Source organism: Ischnura elegans, chromosome 3 (assembly GCF_921293095.1).
Source record: "Ischnura elegans chromosome 3, ioIscEleg1.1, whole genome shotgun sequence".
Taxonomy (NCBI): Eukaryota; Metazoa; Arthropoda; class Insecta; order Odonata; family Coenagrionidae; genus Ischnura; species Ischnura elegans.
The window spans coordinates 69,215,737-69,236,260 of NC_060248.1; the positions used below are offsets into that span (position 1 = coordinate 69,215,737).

Sequence of the window (20,524 nt, forward strand, 5' to 3'; positions counted from 1 at the left end):
ATATTAATGTGTCCGAGCCCCGATAAAAATATCATCCTGGAATGATTCCAGTCCATTCGGAGGTGTGTGGTGGTCATTTTAATCATCCTTTTTATGTATGAGACTTGTGTATGAGACCGTTCTATGCAACTGTTTTATATCAGTAGCAAATAGAAACTTTTAAATGCAATGAACTCCATAGTTTCATTAATTGGCTAAGCAATTATATGGAAACTTACATTTTTTGTTCCTTTGCGTTCCGCGTAAAAAATGATTCGTTATTTCTTGTTGAAAATATCGTCTCCTTTCGGAATCATCATCCGTATGGCATAGCTGTCGGCATGCCATTCCGACAGATCAAATTACGAACCGTGTCTAATCAAATACAATCAAAATATCCAAAATTGCAACATGTAGCAACCAAATTGAAGTAGTAAAGTCGTGACCTAACATGCTTGGGGACCAGTTACATTTGCACAGCTTGTTGTAGTGAGTATGAAGGAGGATGGAAAGGGTAGTATTATTTTTTGTATAGATGCATCGATAGATTCGTTGCTTATTTAATAATATGATACATATAGTAGGAGAATAAATGATCAGTAAGGATTCCTTCCCATTTTATTTAATTTATCGTATTTGTTATGAAAATATACACAAATGGAATTTTAAAACCAGCTTGAAGAGCAACATTTGAGCGCCTGGAGTAGGTGAAAAGAGACAGCTATCTCATACGGTGAGGCTTACGATTGCAGATAATATGATCGATTTACCTTAGTGATTTGTAAAAAAATTATTGAGTATTATCATCCAGTAAAACGACCATCGTAAAACAATTGTTTTGAGGCAAATGAATTGGATAATTGAGATGGAAGCCGAGGCATTTTCTGCAACGTTGAAAATATGTGAGAGACACGATCGGGGACCGAGAGACGAGGTTTCCCCGGATTAGATGTCCGTAAGAGCAAAAGAGATGCGAGCCACGGGTTGTTGGTTTCGTGCGACCACGTGATTCGCTAAATTTCCCGCCCGCCGTCGTGGATTAATTCGCCTGCCCGGCATGGCAATCGCCGGCGATTAGGCGCGACGAGCCCGCCGGGAGAGAACGCGGGAAAAGTGAGCGCCGACGCTGGCGTCGTTTGTTTCGTTCCGGCCCAAGATGTATAACCCTTCCGCTGGCGCCGCCGCTGCCGCCACCGGGCGCAGTTACAGGCGAGGAAAAGCCTAAGGGCCATCTTCGGATTAAGGGGTGCGCTCGGCATCCGATTGATGGAGCTCTCGCGATGCAGCGCTCAAGTACTTTTGTCATCATTCCCTCAGTGATGCTTTCCTAAATGACTCGCGCTGAAATTACGTGATGATCACAAAAGCAGTTAATACCATCGGTCTATCAAAGGCATGAAAAATTGCATCATTTATTCTCTAGAACTTGGTAAAAATTATTTTGTTGTCGAATTTCGTGAAGAAAGATTTCATTGTAAAAACCACAAGTATTCCGCAAAAATGCAATAAATAGACTATTGTGGACATCTATTCATAAATATAGAGTCCAAATAGCACATAAAATTTCCCTAAAATAAGATGAAATAATTATACATAGTTAAAAATAATATATATCTATAATAATTATTGCAAGAGTGAATTATTAAAATTGCTTTGAGATAAGGTTAATTTAAGATCGGGTTACTTAGTGAAGTAATAGAGAATACTTTAGATGGATTTTCGAATGCGTAGCTAAAATTTTCCAAAAATTGTCTTTGGGTTTGGTGAGTAACTATTTTAGTGCAAAACATTGTCTCTACCACAGTTTTACGTGTTATATTTATTATAAAGGTTTTGCACTTCAGGAAAATACTTCGTGAACTGAACATTAGGAAATCCTCTTCATTTCGGAAGAAGGAATTTATTTTAAATTGTGAATCTTAATCAGGTGAAACTGATAATTTTGAAATTGATGTACAGTCAGCACTGTACTAATGCCCATAAAAACTTAACCTTTTTACCCATGCCTCAGGAACAGGTCGGATATCAGGAAAGCTTCATTCATTAATAGGAACTCTTCATGAAATGCTTCAGTGATGAAAACTATTAATCTCTCCGAAATGGATTCGGTAGACGATGTCACTCGAATCGGTATTGAACTTACTTTACCCGGAATAATAGTAGATTGCCTTTATAGGTTACTTTTGCCATAGGGACAAAATTTGAACTGCAGTATCTCATATCGCACTGATCGAATGTAATTGCATTCTTTCCCGAGCCATATTCTTATCTCAAATTTCGTGGTGAAACAACATCTAACTCAAAGGAATAATGATAGGTGCCTGGGTGAAAGATATTGCGTTACTGGCCCCTGTTGTTCGAAAGACAACGTGTTTGAATTTGATTATTCCGACCATCAACACAGATATTGGAATGATGTCCTCCCAGGCCGAATATTTGCTTCTGTGAGGATTACAGAGTGCATCGAACCACGGCATTAAAGCCACAATCGCGACCATTGCTCGGACATGGCCCAGTAAATCTGTTATTACGTTAAATTTATCGCAGCACCTGCACCCAGGGTTGGCCCTTTCAAAATAAACATGTGAAGGCCATACGACTCATTAAATGGATGGTGGCATATGTTCATTGCTTTTCACTTTAGCGGAATGTTTGGCTTAATTTTCCATTGAGAATTTTCAAGCTAAATTACACCTTAAGAGACGCGCTTGATTAAGATTCATTACCTCGTGTCCCATTAATATTGACTTATTCCATCGGATTTTGTGTCAAGCCCTCTGCCTCTTTTCTGTGATTCCCATTGAAAGTACCCGTGAGAGCCTATGTTTTGTCTTCACGTCGTTTTTGGTGGTTTGATAGATACGTTTGATACATTGATTGATAGATGCGTATATACATTTATGTACGTATTGAATACACATATTAGCTATGTAACATTTAATTCGAAAGTAAAATTTCCCAAAATTTATACCTTTGTTTTAGGCAGCTCTCTACCTTTATTCCAATAAAATTATATCGCAATTGTAGCTTTATTACGGCGAAAAAACCTGTAGACAAATTTAAAAAAGCTTGTTTCGTGTTATCAGACCTATGAACATAGTTCTAATTTTACTTGAACGAAACAAAATATTAGTCATTCAATTATGATATATTTGCATCCTTTTTTTTACCCAGAAAACTTTTAAAAAATTATCTACATCCTGTTTCCTTTTGACATATATTTAGTCGTAGTTGTGACAAATATGATAACAGCGTGTTTTTCGCTTTAGGTGCTGCTACAAGATAAAAAGTGGAATTTTGGTGGTTCCCCTTCAATTATGGTATTTTCATGAACATATTTGGAGGCAATAAAGTATATTTGGGTCTTCAATTCCTGGTTAAAACATCATTACTTAAGTATGTATATCAATTGATTTTTGTATGGAACTTCGTTAAATTCTACAACACTCACCACCGATATCATTTTTAACCACTGTTGATTTTCCCATGTGCTATTTCACCCCGCTTTATGCGTATCGCACTCATTTGATGGCACGCGTTGATGTGTGAAGACTTCCTCCGGCGCAATCACCTTTCAGTTTTACCGCGCCCGCCAGAGTGTATCCCTGTAAAAGGTCTCGCGTTAGCGTAATTGGATTGCTCCGATTGAATTATTCCGTACGAGATCGCAAATGGCTGCACATTTCCCGTTTCTACTTTCGAGCAGTGTAGCACTTTCAGCGATGAAATCAGGGCGCGATAAGACTTAAATTTCCTCGTTTTGTTTTTTGGAGTAAAAATTTTGTACCCCTACGATGAACGACGTCATCACCATCTGCTTACTGAATGAGTGCCGTTTTTTAAATTTATAATCACTTGCTTTACTATTTCCGAGCCTTCTTCCGCGAAAGAGCGTCCTGATTTTTAAATGAAAGGTTCTGCTGTTTAATATAGCTCTTACAAGTAGTATTTTTGGGCAATAAATGATGAGAGGATATTACTCAAATACGCAGTATTGTCAGGTTTCGTTGATTAGATTTTTGACTGCTGTAGCAGCTGGATAGAATTCCGTTATATTACGAATTCCTCCTAGTACTTTTTCTTGTTTAACCTTGCTTAGAATAATTCCTTGATATTCACCGAGGGGAAATTTTATAGCTTGGTACGTAATGACGCATCATTTATGACATCGATTTTTTTATTAGTATGCTTGAAAAATTGGCTAAATTTCTTGATTTGACGTGGGTCATCCTAAGGCCGTTGGAGGAAGAAGGACCCAAGAATTGTGAGAATTTTAGAATCTAAAGAAAAGGTCCACGACGACGGACAGTGGATGAGTGAATACCACTACGTTCGAGAGCACGGGAAGGGAAACATAGTGTGTGACAAAAAGAGAACCAGAAAGAGTGAGATTTTGAAGCGAGCATAAGAGCAAGAGTGTCATATTTGATTCAATTTCGGCATTTTTTCATCGCACCCTTGAGAGAAACCCGTAGCTTCGCCCCTACGACGACAATCATACTCAAACCCTCGCCCACCTTCAACCCCCTCTCCATCTCCCAAGGTAAGTCATAAAACATTTCTGTTTCTACTCCTGATTTCTTCCATGCTCGTCCATCGTGGTCAATTCCCATTAAACGTTTCCCTATTAAGTATTTCTAATTTTTTTCGTATTTCTAAAAATCTCTTCGCTCGCTTGTTTAGTAGAATTATGGCTATATTATTCATTAGAAACGATGGTTAGAATCTTTTGCGATAGTATGCAAACCTCGGCCAGCTTTCTTGTCGTTTGGTAATTTCCAACATTGCTTTCTTCCATTTGACCTGACAAATTACGTATTGTGATATTTCTTTTTATTCACATCAAGTAGAACTCTTCTTCGGTCTTGTCATCATCATCACTGTTTTATAGTTCTTAGATTGGTTTTATCAGCCCTCCATTAAATTTTCTTTTCAGCTTGTCTTTTCGCTCCTAAGTTTATTTATTTTCCTCTTTCTCATCCTTCACTCCTTCCCTTAATTTTTTTCTTAATGAGGCCAACAAGCCTCAAGATATGCCCGATTAAGTTTTATCGCCTTCTTTTTTGAGTCCTGATAAAGCTTCGATTCTCTCCAAATCATCTTAGAACTATGCTGTTTATCACTTTGAGGAGTAACTATTACCATATCTATTGTTTTCTCGGCAATTTCAGACAGGCGTGATTAGTGTTCATTGGGTAAGCCTTCCCCGTCTACGCATCCTTACTCTTCTTGTTCCTCATTGTGACATTCGTGAAGAGATGATACCTTTTGACGGAGAGGGAATAACGGTTTTACTTGTTAAACTTTTTTCGTAATATCGTCAATATTCTCTGATTATTATGAAATTGGATTTATTTTTACTTGAAAGAAGCTTAATTTGGCGATCGTACTGTGTCTGGGAACATTATCAAGTATATTATCACCTTTAACGTAAATATGCGTACATACTTCAGTTTTAATTTCACTTAGAAATCATGAGAGAGCGAATTCATTTTTAATGGCTTGAAATGATCTGCCACTAGGCACGTGTTTTGTTGTATACAATAAAGCCTTAATCTATCTTACCAAAGAAAATTCTGTGTCATCCACCTCCAATTAAAAGAAACAGCAACAAAATATCTAATTTAATCTATGAATTCCTTTTTATCTTGCCATATTTCGGAAGAGGATGTAAAATAGGTGTCAGATCCATCGTTCCGAGGTCGGCCAATGGTTGGACGATCTCAGCGAACATGGAGAGAAAGTGGGATGTGAGCGTTGCGAGGAAAAACCAGGGGTCAGTTGGCAAGAGAAGGGTGAGGGGTGCAAAGCAAACAGATGGCGTGACAAATGCACGGCATGCGGATTTTTAATATTCTTTTGTTTTCCGGACCGAAGCGCCTCTGACGTTTTACGCTCTTGACATACCACCGCAAAGAGACAACAAGCGGCTGTTTGCTCTTCTCCCCCACTCCCTGTGTTTCCTCTCTCTCTTTCACTATGTCCTTCTATACCTCGCTTTCTCGTTATCCCTCTCACCCAATACATTTCCCTCTCTTTTTTCCCGAAACTGAAGGAACAACGGCGCAAAAAAATTGCACACTTTCAAGTCACCCACATCCAACACCGGCCTTTTTCAGCCAATTATTCACACGTTCGCCGCCCGGTCTGAATGGAATTTTTTAATTCATTATTTAAGCAGTACGGTTGTGATGCAAGGCTCGTGTGAGCTTATGTCCATGCATGGTTTTTGTCAATATATAAATACATACGCATTCCCGATTAAATATGTAGGGACGCTGTATTCATTTTCGACTCTGAGCTTCCGTTGTGAGTTAAAGTGATAGGCATTTATCGCGCGTGTGTTTTTGTTTAAAACCCCGCTCCGCAACCTTGCAGTAGGTAGTGAATTAATTCAGGCGCGAAACGGATTATGCGATTGTAAATCGTGAAAAAAAAGAAAAATTTGCGCTCACGCTGTATTTAATGCCACAATTAATTTACTGAGCCGAATGTTCAGAGCGAATTAAAGTGTTATACACCTTGGTAATTTCGTTCCGCCGTGTTTGTGTGGGAGAGTCCCTCCTCCTTTCAGCACACAATCAATAAAACGATTGCATTTTGTGAAATGCCGTTTATCAGCGAATGAAATTATATTAAAATTGCGTCGTTCGAAGTAACACATTCTCGGAAACACCTGTTTTGGTTGTAACAAAAGAGATTCGAGCTGCTTTCTGACAAACCTCTCGAGGAATCTTCTATTAATTACACTTTGAGAAAACCGCTTTTCAATTAACCTTTCGGTGAGTTCATCATCGAATTGCTTGCTGTTCCAATTCTCGTTCTTCCGAGAGACCTCCGTTATTGTAAGCTCCATCGCGTTTGATTAATTCTGAAGGCCAATTATGTGCATCGGGGTTTGTTTCTCGTTCTCATACGTATCAGCTTTATTTTTGGTTTCGCCCTCGCTTGGACATGATTTGCAGAGTTCAAGTCGCATACTTAGAGGCTTGATTGGATTTTTCTCTATGGATAGTGTTGATAGCAATAATTACGTGAATCACGCCGTCTAATTAGTTGAAATGCCCGTAACCAGTGGATTTTGAATTGGTTTTCTATGATTTTTTACATATGTATTACAACCTTATTATAGAGTAAGCAATTCTAATTTTAAGAGATTGCAAAGCAGTTTCAGATGTTATATTTTATAATACTGAGGAAAGTATATTTTCAATTCCTCGTCAAACGGGTCGCTTTTCATGTACTCAAATTTCTTTATTTTGGCAATTTTCAAAAACTCTACTTGGATTAACTGTTGCATTTTGATTTATTTCTCCTACACTTAGATAGTTAAAAACGATTCTGAATGTACAAAGTTTTGACGAAGAAGAAAAAGGGGGGTCACTAATCTCGAGGAGTCAGAAATCGGTAGCGCGCACACATCAGTTTATTTTGAATAATCTGGGTTCCTTGTCATTTAAACGGGGACAAGTTAACATCAAGTTGAAAGTATTGCTGGCAGTTATTTAGGATAAAATCATAGTATAAAAATCTTTAATTCAAAATTTAAATTGTTTCCTTTATCAATTATGAGCAATATCAGATAATCTCTAATCTAATGTACTGAGATCAAAGGACCTGAAAAAGTAAAACTAAATGAAGTGCATGGATTAATTTATTTTCATAGGCGCACGTTTTATTATAGACAGTCGGTGAAAAAATGCCAGGAAGGAGCAATATTATAAAGTTGCAATTAAATGGTGAGGTTAAATTGCATAAGCGTTCTTAGGTCTTTCTTCAGATTTTCTTTACTAACCATTTCTCCTCATTAGAAAGAACTTTGGAATATCTGGGGATGTGAATTATTTCATTTTTTACTGGTCCCTGAGAGTAAAATGAATAATCCAGATAGGAGATTGAGAGTATGAGGAGATATAAACATCAAAGGCGCAAAAAGGCTGGGCAAGAGGTGAAAGATTATTTTTTGACAGCATTCTAAGTTAATTTGTCTAGGAAACCACTTTAGATTTACTGTCTTTCTTTACATTTATCTACATTAGGGCGTTATCCATCTTTGTTATATCATATCTCCATTTCCTTTTCGTTCTTTAGTTTCGCTGAAAACTGAAATGCTATCTGATTTTGAAATGATTCACAATAGAGTGAACAAATTGATACCCAGAATAGGGAAAAATCCATCAAGTTCACCTGAAGAAACTGCATGAGTCTGACTGCACTTTTGGAGGAATAAAAGCTTGCCGAATTTGTCTGACTTGATTTTTTGCCACGCTTTATTTTTGCATGCTCATCGAAGTTTTACCTCCACAGTCACTACCCTCCTTCCACCTTGCTCAGGCGCAATTGTTCGTGCACTGTGAATTTTTTCAAGCGTTATTGTCTCCTTTTTATTGTCGGCCGTTTTCCCGCCTGCCTTTTCGTCGTAACCCCGTCCACTTTTTTTTCAGCCCGCTCGTTTTTCACTAGATATTTTTTTTTGCAGGGAGCCTCGCATGCCTCCATGAGTGTGTCCCCTTCTATCACCCCAAACCCCCTTTAACCCTTTCAGTAACCCACACATTGGCTCATCTAACCCACTCCCACGATCGCCCTAAACAGGACTCCATTGTAATGACCGAAAATGACTTTGCCTTCGACGATTGATGCATGTGCGTTTTGCGCGAAAAAAAAAAGAATAACGGAGGAAGCAAACCGATGTGTGGATGAATTGCTGCGTGCTTGCATTTTTTTTACTCGGAGGAAGGGAGGAAAAAGTTAACCGTTACCCCGCGAATTGCTGGTTGTATAGCCAGAAGAGAGGGGGAGGAAAAAAGATGCTCGATGAAAAAAAATAATAAATAGGGTGGAGTAACCCATACCGATGGTTTCGTGAAAAAAATTGCAAAAAAAAACGAGGAAAAAAACATGTGAGATATATTGAGTCACACATCCTGCGAGAGATCCAAAAACTTCCCCCTTCCCTTCCATTACGACACTCTCGTTTAATAATAATGTATCGATGGGTTTGCTCGTTTTCGAATTCGTTTGTCATTTGTTTCTTTTTTTAAATTTTCGTCGCCCCTCAGGGATTCGAGTGAGGGAAAGAGCCGCGAGGCAATTTTCCCTCATTAACACTCTACCCTTGCTAATTACAATATACAATACTGAAACTTATTCGAACGTCATATTCATTTGCTCCAAGTGTCGATGTTTTTGTCGTTTATTTTCAATTGAACTTGTTCGCAAAAATGTCGCTGGAACATCCCGTGAATTAAAAGCGTTTGTAACCGATTTTGAATGATGGATAAAGGAGCCCGATGATTGTGTGTTCAATATTTATTGCCACATTAGTTATTTAAATCGATAGGTGGCATAATTATTAGTCTTATGAAGGTAATTGAATTTAACAATGCATTTGATTGTGATCGAATTGTATTTAGCCTTCTTTGGCTTTTAATTAAAGGCTGGAACTCAATATTAACCATCTTTTTCACTTGGCCCTCGTCTGCTTGCAGAGGAATACGGCTGAATATATGTCATTTGGGCGATGACTCCGTTTTAACACGTATCCACCATTATTTTATAATATTTTATCATCGTGATAATTAGTTTTCTCGCTCTTAACCGGCTTGAATACTTTATTTTTGTAGTGTATGACTTAGTTTTATTCCTTGTTATGCTTATTGCTTTTTTTTTAATTTAGACTATCTAGTAGGGTATATACATAAGCGGAGTAATTTCTGAAAAATTTGGAAATATTATGGTTATATTTGAGTGCTTTATAAGTGTGTTGATGAAAATACGGTGCAAAAACATTGGTGGATAATGGATTGGTTTGTTATTGCATATTTTCTTTAAAAAAGTTATTTCCACCTCCATACCTATAAATATTGTGGCTCATTTCAAATTCTAGCATATAATTAACTATTTCATTAACAAAGTCCGAATTATGATGATAATTTACATTTTCTGTGTAAAAAGTGAAATTCGCAAATCGATCCACTGTAACTATGCGTCAAACTTTTTTATATTAAAAAACTTATATTCTCCACGTTATCATAATAAGTTAAGAAACAAATCTTTATAGATTTTGTGGTATTTGAAAATTTTTCAATGTATTTAATATAATTTAATATGGTCAATGATATTGGATAATTTTTTTTTGATTTCCCAGCTATTTATCTTTACTATTTTACTTGTTTAATTTCTCTGAAACACATTTAATTGTAAAAAAATCGTTTTACAGTGAATCAGAGTGAAAATCAAATTATTTTAGTACTACTTGATTTCTTTCCTTCCTTCAATATTGATAATAATGCATATTATTATCTGTTTTTCCTCGTAGTGTCGGCATTGGGCGGGCGCATTTCGAAAAGCAGCCTCCAAGCAACCTCAGGAAGTCGAATTTTTTCCATTTCGTCATCGCGCTGTACGACCGAGCAGGACAGCCAGTGGAAATCGAAAGAACGGCCTTCATCGGCTTCATCGAAAAAGACCAGGTGGGTATACCTCCATCGTTATGGATATCACTTTCAGTTTAAAGAATAAATGTAGTGTATTTCACATATCTTGGGATGCGCCAGCCATTTCGCAATTTTATTTTTAAAAACTTCGCTGCCAAGGTAATGCACAATAGTGTGGGGTATATTTCAATTAAGACATTTTTGCAAGCTATTATATTACTATAAGTTTGAGAAAAATCATTTCCATTGTGCCGTTAACCTTTATATTAAGAACATTTACTGGTTTAACCAGATTTATTTTCTTAATCCCTGGATAAATGTAATCCACAGATGAAGTTAATCGCTGAAAATACTTCCTTAACGTTTTATTTTGAAGCCTTTTCCAGCTTTAGGGTAATTTTCCATTAAAAGGCTACTTGTTGTACTGAATCAAGAATGATTAAGTGAGATGAATATGTTCTGTTGTGGTACTGATGATGAAAAAGATTGGTCAACTTAACAAAGTGAGTTTTGACGGATAATCTAAGGATTATGATAAGGAATAGCTGCTCACTCAAGGATGTTCTTGATGGCACGGTAAGAAGAACGAAATAGTTTGGTGAAAAGGTGGAAATGGTACATTGTCTGAATAATGAAGAAGAGGACTGAGGGATGAAGAATGGAGGTGAAAATTGTGCCATTGGTTATAGAAATTTCATCTTGGACCTGCATGAGCAAATGACCGAGTTTAGGCAATACGTCCACTTCTTCACACATCCCCTTCCAATAGGCAATATGGACTATCTTTTACGTTCAGCTGGTTGCCTATGTACGGAGGATAATTGTATATAAAACTAAATTTATAGCGGTCATTGATGCACTTCCTGAGTATCTTAGAAAGAAAAGTCTTCCCTGCTCTTAATTAATGGATGTTATTAAACGATATTACATATAGCGATTGTAACATCGGGAGGATAAATTCCAAGTGAAAAGGTTGTTTACCATTGCTCACAAAGCGGAAAAAGTTCAAGTTAATTCATATTATTTATTTCAAATTCTCAGCATGTATTTATCTCCAAATATAAATTGTTTTTTGTGTGTTATGATGATGTGTAAAATTTTCTAATAGGCATAAGTTAGTTAAAATACCTTAAGGGTTGTGCTTGCATACATTTTTTCCACCATCCATAAAAATGAGAGTATCTATCACTAAAGAGAGAGATGCATGAAAAAACACAAAAGGGCCTGTGTTTCATTCTTTTTTCTCGTATTTTGTCCAACAATAAGAAAACCAAAAGCGCAAATTAAATTTTCATTGGTTATTTATGTTTCCCAAGTTCTTGTACCGAGTACAAATCTATAAGAGAGCATTTTCTGAGCCTAAATGGCAGCCAATATATGTGATACATTTCCCATTGCTATTGTCTTCTGTTTGTGGAACATTCTATACTTTATAGCATTACATGAATTCTCCATAAAGAATTTTGAATCTCTTTATGGTTGATGTGTACATAATTTATCAATACCATAAGATATTAATGTATTTGTGTGATTTCTTGGCAATTTTGTCGTCATTTTTTCCAAAATATACCTAAAAGTTTTAAAATATGTGTCTATCAAAATTATTACGAATTGAGATGATAAATGATACCAGTGTATATTTCTTCGTAACATGTTTCATTGCATTTTCTTAAAAATCCAAATTTAGTCGGTGCTTATAGTGTAATTGTGGTATCAGATATTTTTATATGCACTAAGTTTTCCAAATTTCCCATCTTTCCTAGGAGGCCGAACCGCAGAAGACCAACAATGGCATTCAATACCGGTTACAGCTGCTGTACGCCAACGGTAAATACACTACTGACTTAGTATTTTCCTTAGTATTAGCATAAATAATCAAATTATAAAATGTATTAAGAAAAACAAATATTGATGTAATTAACTAAATTTTCAAATATTGTCTCAATGAATTCGAACGAATGTTTTATGCAAGTTCTTCAAAATTTAAATTCACATAAAAACGTTATTTTTGTTTAATCCAAATCTTTTCATTGCCTAAGTATAGTATTTTTTAATTAAAAATAAAATGCTACAACTAGTCGTATGAAGTTTGAAAGTTGTTTTGATTGAAATTTGGATATGTCACTACATTTTAATATCTGTGTATTATTTGAAATTGTGCTTTCATAGCTTTTATGTAAAAGATCTTCATACGAATTTATTCTCTCTCTCCAATTGATTTCTTCCATATCGCAAATAGAAGAGTTATACCATAATTATGATACGATGGGATATACGTTGTCTTTTTACACTCTAAACTAACCATTTTTATGATCGAAATTCACCCCCAAATTATTAAATCAAAAATAAATTTAATGAAAATTTTTTAATCCCTTTTTGCCGATTTCTCCCCTTTCATTTGCTTTTTTTAATTTTTAATATTTTTCCTATGCTGAATTTCATCTTCTTTCAAAAAAATAATATTTTTTATATACTTTCCCCAATTTTACAAATTACAGCTATTCATGTCACCCTTTATCAAAGTAAACGTACAATTAGTACGTACTAGCACATATACTTATTGTACTTCATCAAATAAAAAGAACAAAACATGATGACTCACTATCCAGATTCTAGTATTATGCGAGTATTCCTTGAATTTTTTATCATAACTTTTTGATTGATACTTTCCCTCGGATACTTTTTGTTAGTTAAATCTTAGCTAATTTGTGTCGATGTCTCAATTACATCTAACCCTTATGCTATCATTTTGTCAGGTATTTCTAACATTGGTACCCAACGCCCTCAATCTCTTTCATAAATACACACGTAGTATTTTTTTAAATTTATGTCGTCAAATACCATCGAAATCATGTAACGACGCTATAGTCTCTAACATTATGAAGTTTTTAGCCGGTAGAGAAATAAAAATGGCGTATTGAAATGTATGATTAGCATCGGTGTTAATGATAATAAAATATTTTGAGAGGAGTTCAGACATTTTCTCATCTGATCATATAATTGATTTCTGCATCAACTTCTATTTAATTGAATCTGTCCTTTTTGGAGTCACCTTTCTGTTATTTCCGTATATGTGACTAAAATGTATAATTGGTAATGTTGGTAATAATGATAAATGACTATTTGTTTTCTATGATGAATATTTTGAGAGGAATTTCAAAATTTTCTCATCTGATTATAGAATTGATTCCCGCATCCACTTTTATTTAATTAAATCTGTGCTCATTTTGCGTCAGCTGCGCTACTATTTTGTTGGGAAGCAGAGGTCATGCACCGCCAAAATCATGTGCTGCCTCTAATAGCCTTTAACATTATGGATATTTTAGTGGGTAGAGAAAAACGAATGGCACGTATATTAAAATGTGTAATTGGTAACGGTGGTAACGATGATAAATAACCTCTTGCTTTCTGAGAGGAATATTAAGAGAGGTATTTCGAAATTTTCTCATCTTATCATAGAATTTATTCCCGCATCAATATTTATTTAATTAAATCTGGGCTCATTTTGAATCAGCTGTGCTGCGATTTCGGTGGAAGCAAAGGGCTACCGACCTCTCCCCCTCCCTACATTTTTCGGTCCTTCCACGGCCGATTCCTCCTCATATTTCTGACCCCGCTCTCTCTTTATTTACCACCCCTTCGTATTCCCACCCAAGAACCAACCTATTCCCCGAACTATCCCGCCCACTTTTAAGTCCCCACCGACCAACTCTCCACCAAAGCCCCTTCCTTGCTCCTCACTTAAGCCCTCCTCTTGCGAACCCTCCCCAATTGCTCAATCCTCTTCTCACGTCCTACCTGCTGGCTACTCTCCCTTGCACCACCCACCCTTTCTCCTCTTCGTCGCCCTCTTCCTGTTGCGTTGCGTAGAGTAGAGAAGATGGCAAAATCAGAACTCCGAGAGAAACTACTTAGAGGGAAATAAATTATGCTGTTGAATTAATTTTAATTTTATAGATAAAGAGATCCAAGAATCTTGAAGCAGATTTTTAACTATTTTGCTCATTATTATTACTTCTTTCCATTGAAATAGTTGTTTCAAATTTTGAAAGAGAATTTTTATTAAAAATATACTTTTCTATTACGATGTTTTGCTTCAAAACCCGTTTTGATGAAAATACGTAGAAATGTTGCATCAGTCACATATTTATTCTATTTGTGGATGTGTAATTCTGATTTTGGATCTTTATAATCTCTTCATTGTTATATATTTTTTAAATTTTGACAGCGAATGTTTCTTAAAGTAAGTGTATTCTTAATCATGAATATTTTGCTTAAATTTATCTTCTTTGAAAATATTTTGAAAAAGTTTTTCAGAAAAATCAGTCAGTTTTTTGCCATTTAGTTATTCTATTTTTGATGGTATTAATAAAGATCTTGATGATGATGAGACCTCTCTTGACAATACTGTATTAATTTTTTCAAGTTGTTGAAATGTTGTTAGTCCACTCAGTAATTCTTTACATTTTTTCGAAAAAGTTAAGCATTCCCCTACCTATATTAAATTTAACTTTATTATATTATGATATAACGTCTGGGGAGGGGGATGGTTTTTATATCCCTCTGGTAACAGTAACATACGACAGTCCCCTCTCCTCTAACATCTTTCCTCTCATTCTCCCCCACGCCATCCTCCCCCTACTCTGGGATCTTTTCCCATTCCTATCGTGATTATTTTCCCTGCATCTCCAGTTTAATTTTTTCGACCTCCCTTTTCCCATCCTATTGGAACAAATCGAATTTTACCCACTCAACTTCTGTAATTAAATCTCTTCATAGCTATTACGTGGAAAATATTTTATTGGGGGAATTACGTTTTAAATACCTTCATCTATTCGGTTCTCTTTCAGAGAGAGTTTTGTATTTTACCATAGACCACGCGTGTCTAATTATTTTATAAATTGCTGTTGATTTGATAGATATAAATTTGATAGATATTAATAAATTGAGTCTCCATTAAATTTATGAGTTAAAGGGTAACATTTCCGGCCACTTGCTTCCCTTATAAGTATGAGAGAATGACTAGATTTCGGTGCCACATTCATGTCTCAAGGAAAGCATTTATCCTTGGTTATAAATCTGTGTTTCTTACTCGTTAGCAAGCAAATAGTGCCAGATCACGTGGTTTTTCTTCGATGATTTGCTATAAAATTTTAATAAATAGAAAACATTTAATATTAATTGCAAGTTGAATAAATTATGTATGGTAGTAGTAAAAAACTATATGGTAGTATATCTAGCTTCCTACCCTCGGATCCCAAAAATCACTTGCTAGTATTACATTTCATTTGAAAACAAAAAAAAGTATATCAATCTAGCTCCCTCAGAAAAACAAAATTTTTCTGCATTCAAAAATAATGCAAAAATAATCCTGGTGGATTAAAAACACTAACTCTTCCGGATATGTCAGATGTACAAGGAAATTTTCTGTTAGTGAATCTGCATAATTACATCCTGGTAGATATTTTATGACCTCATATCACTGTTCCTTAGGTCTCAATTGACGTCAGCAGTTTCGGCCTTAGTAATTTTTGTCTCTCACCCATTTTTTCCCTCTACATTTTTCGTTACAATCCTAAGATGATTCCTTCACTAGAACCTGAATTTCTCTCCTTACCATGCATCTCTTACTTAATTATTTCTTCTTTTCCCGACTTATATGTATAATTCTTCCTTCCATTCCAGGAATTTTTCATCGACTTTCGATCTTTAACTAATGATTTTTGCCCTTCATGAAGTCCCCAGCCGAACATGGTTCTTTTTTATTTTTAAGTACAGCGATAATTTATTCAGTGACAATTGGTTAACCAACAAAACAGATAGAATACAGATATTTTTGGACAAATGTGTAGACCATGAACACACAGAAAACATCTCAACATTCAATCTTTTCACATATATACCATATAATTTGAATTTGAATATAGGATTTGAATCGTTAAAAGTTTCAGAATTCTCATACGTTAGATTTACTTTAAGTTTGCAACACTAAAACTATATGTGTGTAGATAATCTCCTCACTAATTTTAATAATATTTTATACAAATCCCTTCTTTCTTCTTCTACCATAATGCTTGTTTCTATGCTTCCATCGTCTTCCTTCATTCCTCCCTCGTGTCGGTTTATTTTTTAAATTATTAATAAATCCGTATTAACCTCAATTCACAATTAATCGTACTCTCTCTGCTATTCCATTGATTAAATAGGTTTATTTTTGATAGCCTCCTTTTTCAGTTGTTGTTTATTTTATCTTTGACACAAATAAGTAATGATGCTGTATATTTACACTTTCACGCTTCTTTCAGTGAAGGAAAGCGTTTTTGTTGACTAAGAATGGTCTATTAAATCTCAGCATAAATCAGTCCTTCGACATGGTATTAGTTTACTGTTTGTCCGCTTCTCCGCTGCATTTTATCCTATTTTCTGTCATCGCATCCTTGAACAAACCCTATTCTTCTCTTTCTTTCTACCTACTCCATCTTTATTTTATTGCGCTCTCTCTCTCATAAGTTAGTTTAATTTAATCAAAGACCTTAATATCCCCGCATATTCATACATTGACTCTATCGTGTTTCTTCGAGTAAAAGGCGGACGTTTCAATCTCCCAATTGGTGTTAATCACTTTGTTACTTGTCTTCCTCTGTAGCAAAAATTGATATGCCTATTTTCACTATAAGAGAAAATTAATCAAAATTTGCAAAACACCACTAAATCATCACTTATGTATTTTAGATAACATGTTTTAATGTACTGCATCACATTAAGATTGAACACATAGTTACCGTTTACCGTTTACATGTTTTGGGTTACGCATGGGAGGAAGAGAAGTGAGGAATTGAAGAGAAAAACGTGGTTATTAGTAATGGGTGTATTACTTATAACAGCCGGAACAATGTATAAATGTTCTAACATATGCATGCTTCCCTTTCTTCTCCTTGTGTACCACATTTGGTTTAAAGTCTGCCTAATGTATTTCAGCCAGCATCGGCTACTCCAGTAACTTTTATTACTTCAGTTTTTAAGAAAGTAAAAGTATTGCTTTCAACAAAACATTCCCAAATACTGATTTGTTTACAAGAGAATAAGGACCTGTGTTGCCTCAAAGGAGAACCTGTGCTGAAGCAACCTTCATAATATTATATCCATCACTAACGGTTCCATTTTTTCATGCAAAAGTGATAATAGAAAGTGAAAGTTTCATTAAGGGTATCAATAAGCAACAAATACTATTGGTATCTGAATCATTACTGATGTGATACTAGCATAACTACAAAAAACGAGTAAATTATTTGCAATGAGAAAAAACAAAATTTGATAACATCAATATAATCTTACAACGTCATCATTTGCCTGTATCCATGACTTAATTAAATTTAAAACATTTTTACAACTTTAAAAATGATATATTTTATCTGACAAATTATATTCCTTTGGTCCAATGTATACAAATGATCGTTTGAAAAAAATTTCATTGTGCTTAATGTATGGGACGTTTCCCTTTCTCAAATTAAACTTGTATAAGCAGCCTGATATTACCACTGCTTAATATTACTACTCAACATGTAATAATTTTAATGCCTAAAATACATAATAATGCCATCTTATCTCTATGCATTCTCGCAAGCTTCCACATCCCTCTCATCATCTCTGCCATCTCCATCTTCTTTTACTCCACTTCCTACGCTCCATCCTCTCCCTTTCTCTTTCTCTCTAACCCCTCTCAATCCCCCTGCCCCCACTGGCTCACGTACGTGCAAGAGTCCGGGTAGTATTAGGTAATACCACTTAATGCACGCAGGGAGTAAGCGTGGCTTCGATGCTGTTGGGAGAAGGTCGCGGGAAGGGAAAGGGGCGGGTTGACCCGAAGGACGATGGGGTGGCGATGGGGGTGGCAGTGGGAAGGGATGTGGGCAGGGAAAGGAATCCCTCACTCTTCCCCCTGGACGATGTTTAGCCACCAGTCGCGAAGGACATACAAGCGGAATGAGGGCCAACACGTGTCTCCTCAACGGGTATGAACTGGCCGTTGTACGCGAGGATGTGGGATGAGATGACACGGAACTGTAAAAATTTAATACATTGCACGATACGCGGCACGATATGGTGGAAGTTCTAAATATTAGTTAAATGAGATATAGCAAATCTCCTGGAAATCCTGTGGAAATATTGCAAATGTCTCATTTACTAATTTAATTATTTTCATGTTCCCTTCAGTAAATAACGACACGTAAATCTGAAGCCATTGAATTCGTGGAGAATTTTCATTTAAGAATTAGAAACTCACACATCATCGCCTCCAACTTATCTACTGGAAAATGGTGTGGTTAATGGTAATTAAGTTACCCAATTTAAATGTACAATATTAGCTAAATTCCGACCAATTTCAGGGAAAAAACTGTGCCGTAGGATATGACTTTTTATCATGTTTATTAGGATAGGTAGAGATGCATTAGTAGTTTATCTTCGCCATAGATATTGTTAAATTAAGTTAATGAGTTAAATGAAAATAAAAATTAAGTAAATATTTTATTATACACGTATAAATTAAAAGCAAATAAATATTATGTTAGATAAGATTGCAATATTTCCACGGGAATCCCAATACCAATACTGAATTCCAAATGCTGTACCTAATTAAAAAATTAAAACGTCCATGAATTCCATAACTTCAGATTTGCATGTTGTCATTTCTTCAAGGGAATTACAAAATCGTGTGTGGAAATATTCACGTCATCTATACAACGGTTATAGATATTTATTGATAATTATTACATCGTCATAATATATGGTGTCGCCGAATATAAGACGAAACCAATCATTCCTGTCTAGATATTTCTAATATGATAAATAAAAACATTATTAAACATGGAAGGATCCTGGATGAATATTACGATCAGTAGGTTAGCTTCGACACCAACTGAGGAGTTGGAGTGAGACGGGGGTGTGGTTGAAAAGAACGGGGTTAGTTGTGGGGTCGGGTGGGATTCCTCCCTCTTGGCTGAGTCTTTGCGACCGCCTTTTGTTTCAGAATGTCGCTCTTGGCGTGAATGTCAGCGCCTGAAGGAGGTTTCCCGATAGCGGCTGTGATGAGTTTTCGTGTTTGGTGTTGTAAAATACGCACTACATAAGCGTTAAAAAGATTAAGTTCCAAAAATAATATCCATTAAAGTCATCCATGTCAACAGTTGGACAATAATTATCAACCACGGTAATTAAGCTAGAAATACCAATAATTTAAGCAATTTAAAAGTAAAATGAATTCCATATAATTTCGTACCTATATCATATTTTTGGATGTAGTTTGCATCATCAGCTTTGTCTGGAGCAGGCCCAAAAATCTCTTGATTTTTGAAAATCTTTTGGGGAGCTGGTTATACAATCTAGTCCATTTTTTACCTTTGTATTTCTCTTGCTTTGTCAGCTAATCATTACGTCGCAGATTTTAAATTTTGTTATTATGTTTAGCTTTACGGCCAAAACAAGGAACCTATTGGGGAGAGTTTCCAAGGTAGAGTTTCACATTACTCTGTTGGTTCTACCGATGATATACATGCCTAAATAAAAAAAATGTGAATAATGGGAAACACTCATTTTATATCAACTATGTTGATTTTAATATTTGGTAAGTATATTATATTCGAACTCAAAACTCGCATTAGAATGCTTACCTAGTGGTGCTGGCTGGCCAATTTGCAGACGCTATATATTCATGTATATATCCTTTAATTCTATGGTAAATTGTGGAATTTAAGTTTCTTTCTTTTTTTAGAAGACGTGTTTGATAGCATATTTATTGACAGCTATTGATATTAGTCATGCCAGATGTGCCTTGACGTAACGTCGAGCTAAATTCTTGTAGCACTTCCTTGATTCCTTGTAGCTAAATTTGAATGAAATATTTTTTATTTTCAAACAGGAATGTTTATCATACTGTTTTGAGTTATATAAGGTGGTTAGATAAAAAGTTTGGTAGTTCTGCAATTTCCCTCTGCATTGTATTTTTGTGCTCTCATTTTTAATACCCTAATAATGTATCATCATTATTTCATGACTGAGCGGAATTGTTTGCTGGCATTTAGTTTTTCGGTTCAATGTCTCTAAACTTA

The 20,524-nt window shown here is 35.5% G+C and overlaps 1 protein-coding gene across 1 annotated transcript in view; it reads left to right on the plus strand.

Moving 5' to 3' along the window:
* The window catches only part of LOC124155201 (transcription factor COE1-A), a 245,334-nt gene that overhangs the window by 22,087 nt on the left and 202,723 nt on the right, over window positions 1–20,524 (plus strand). Inside the window, exons 5-6 of the mRNA XM_046528919.1 lie at window positions 10,301–10,454; window positions 12,182–12,245. Of these exons, the coding sequence (XP_046384875.1) occupies window positions 10,301–10,454; window positions 12,182–12,245 (218 nt within the window). The remainder of the gene's footprint in view (window positions 1–10,300; window positions 10,455–12,181; window positions 12,246–20,524) is intronic.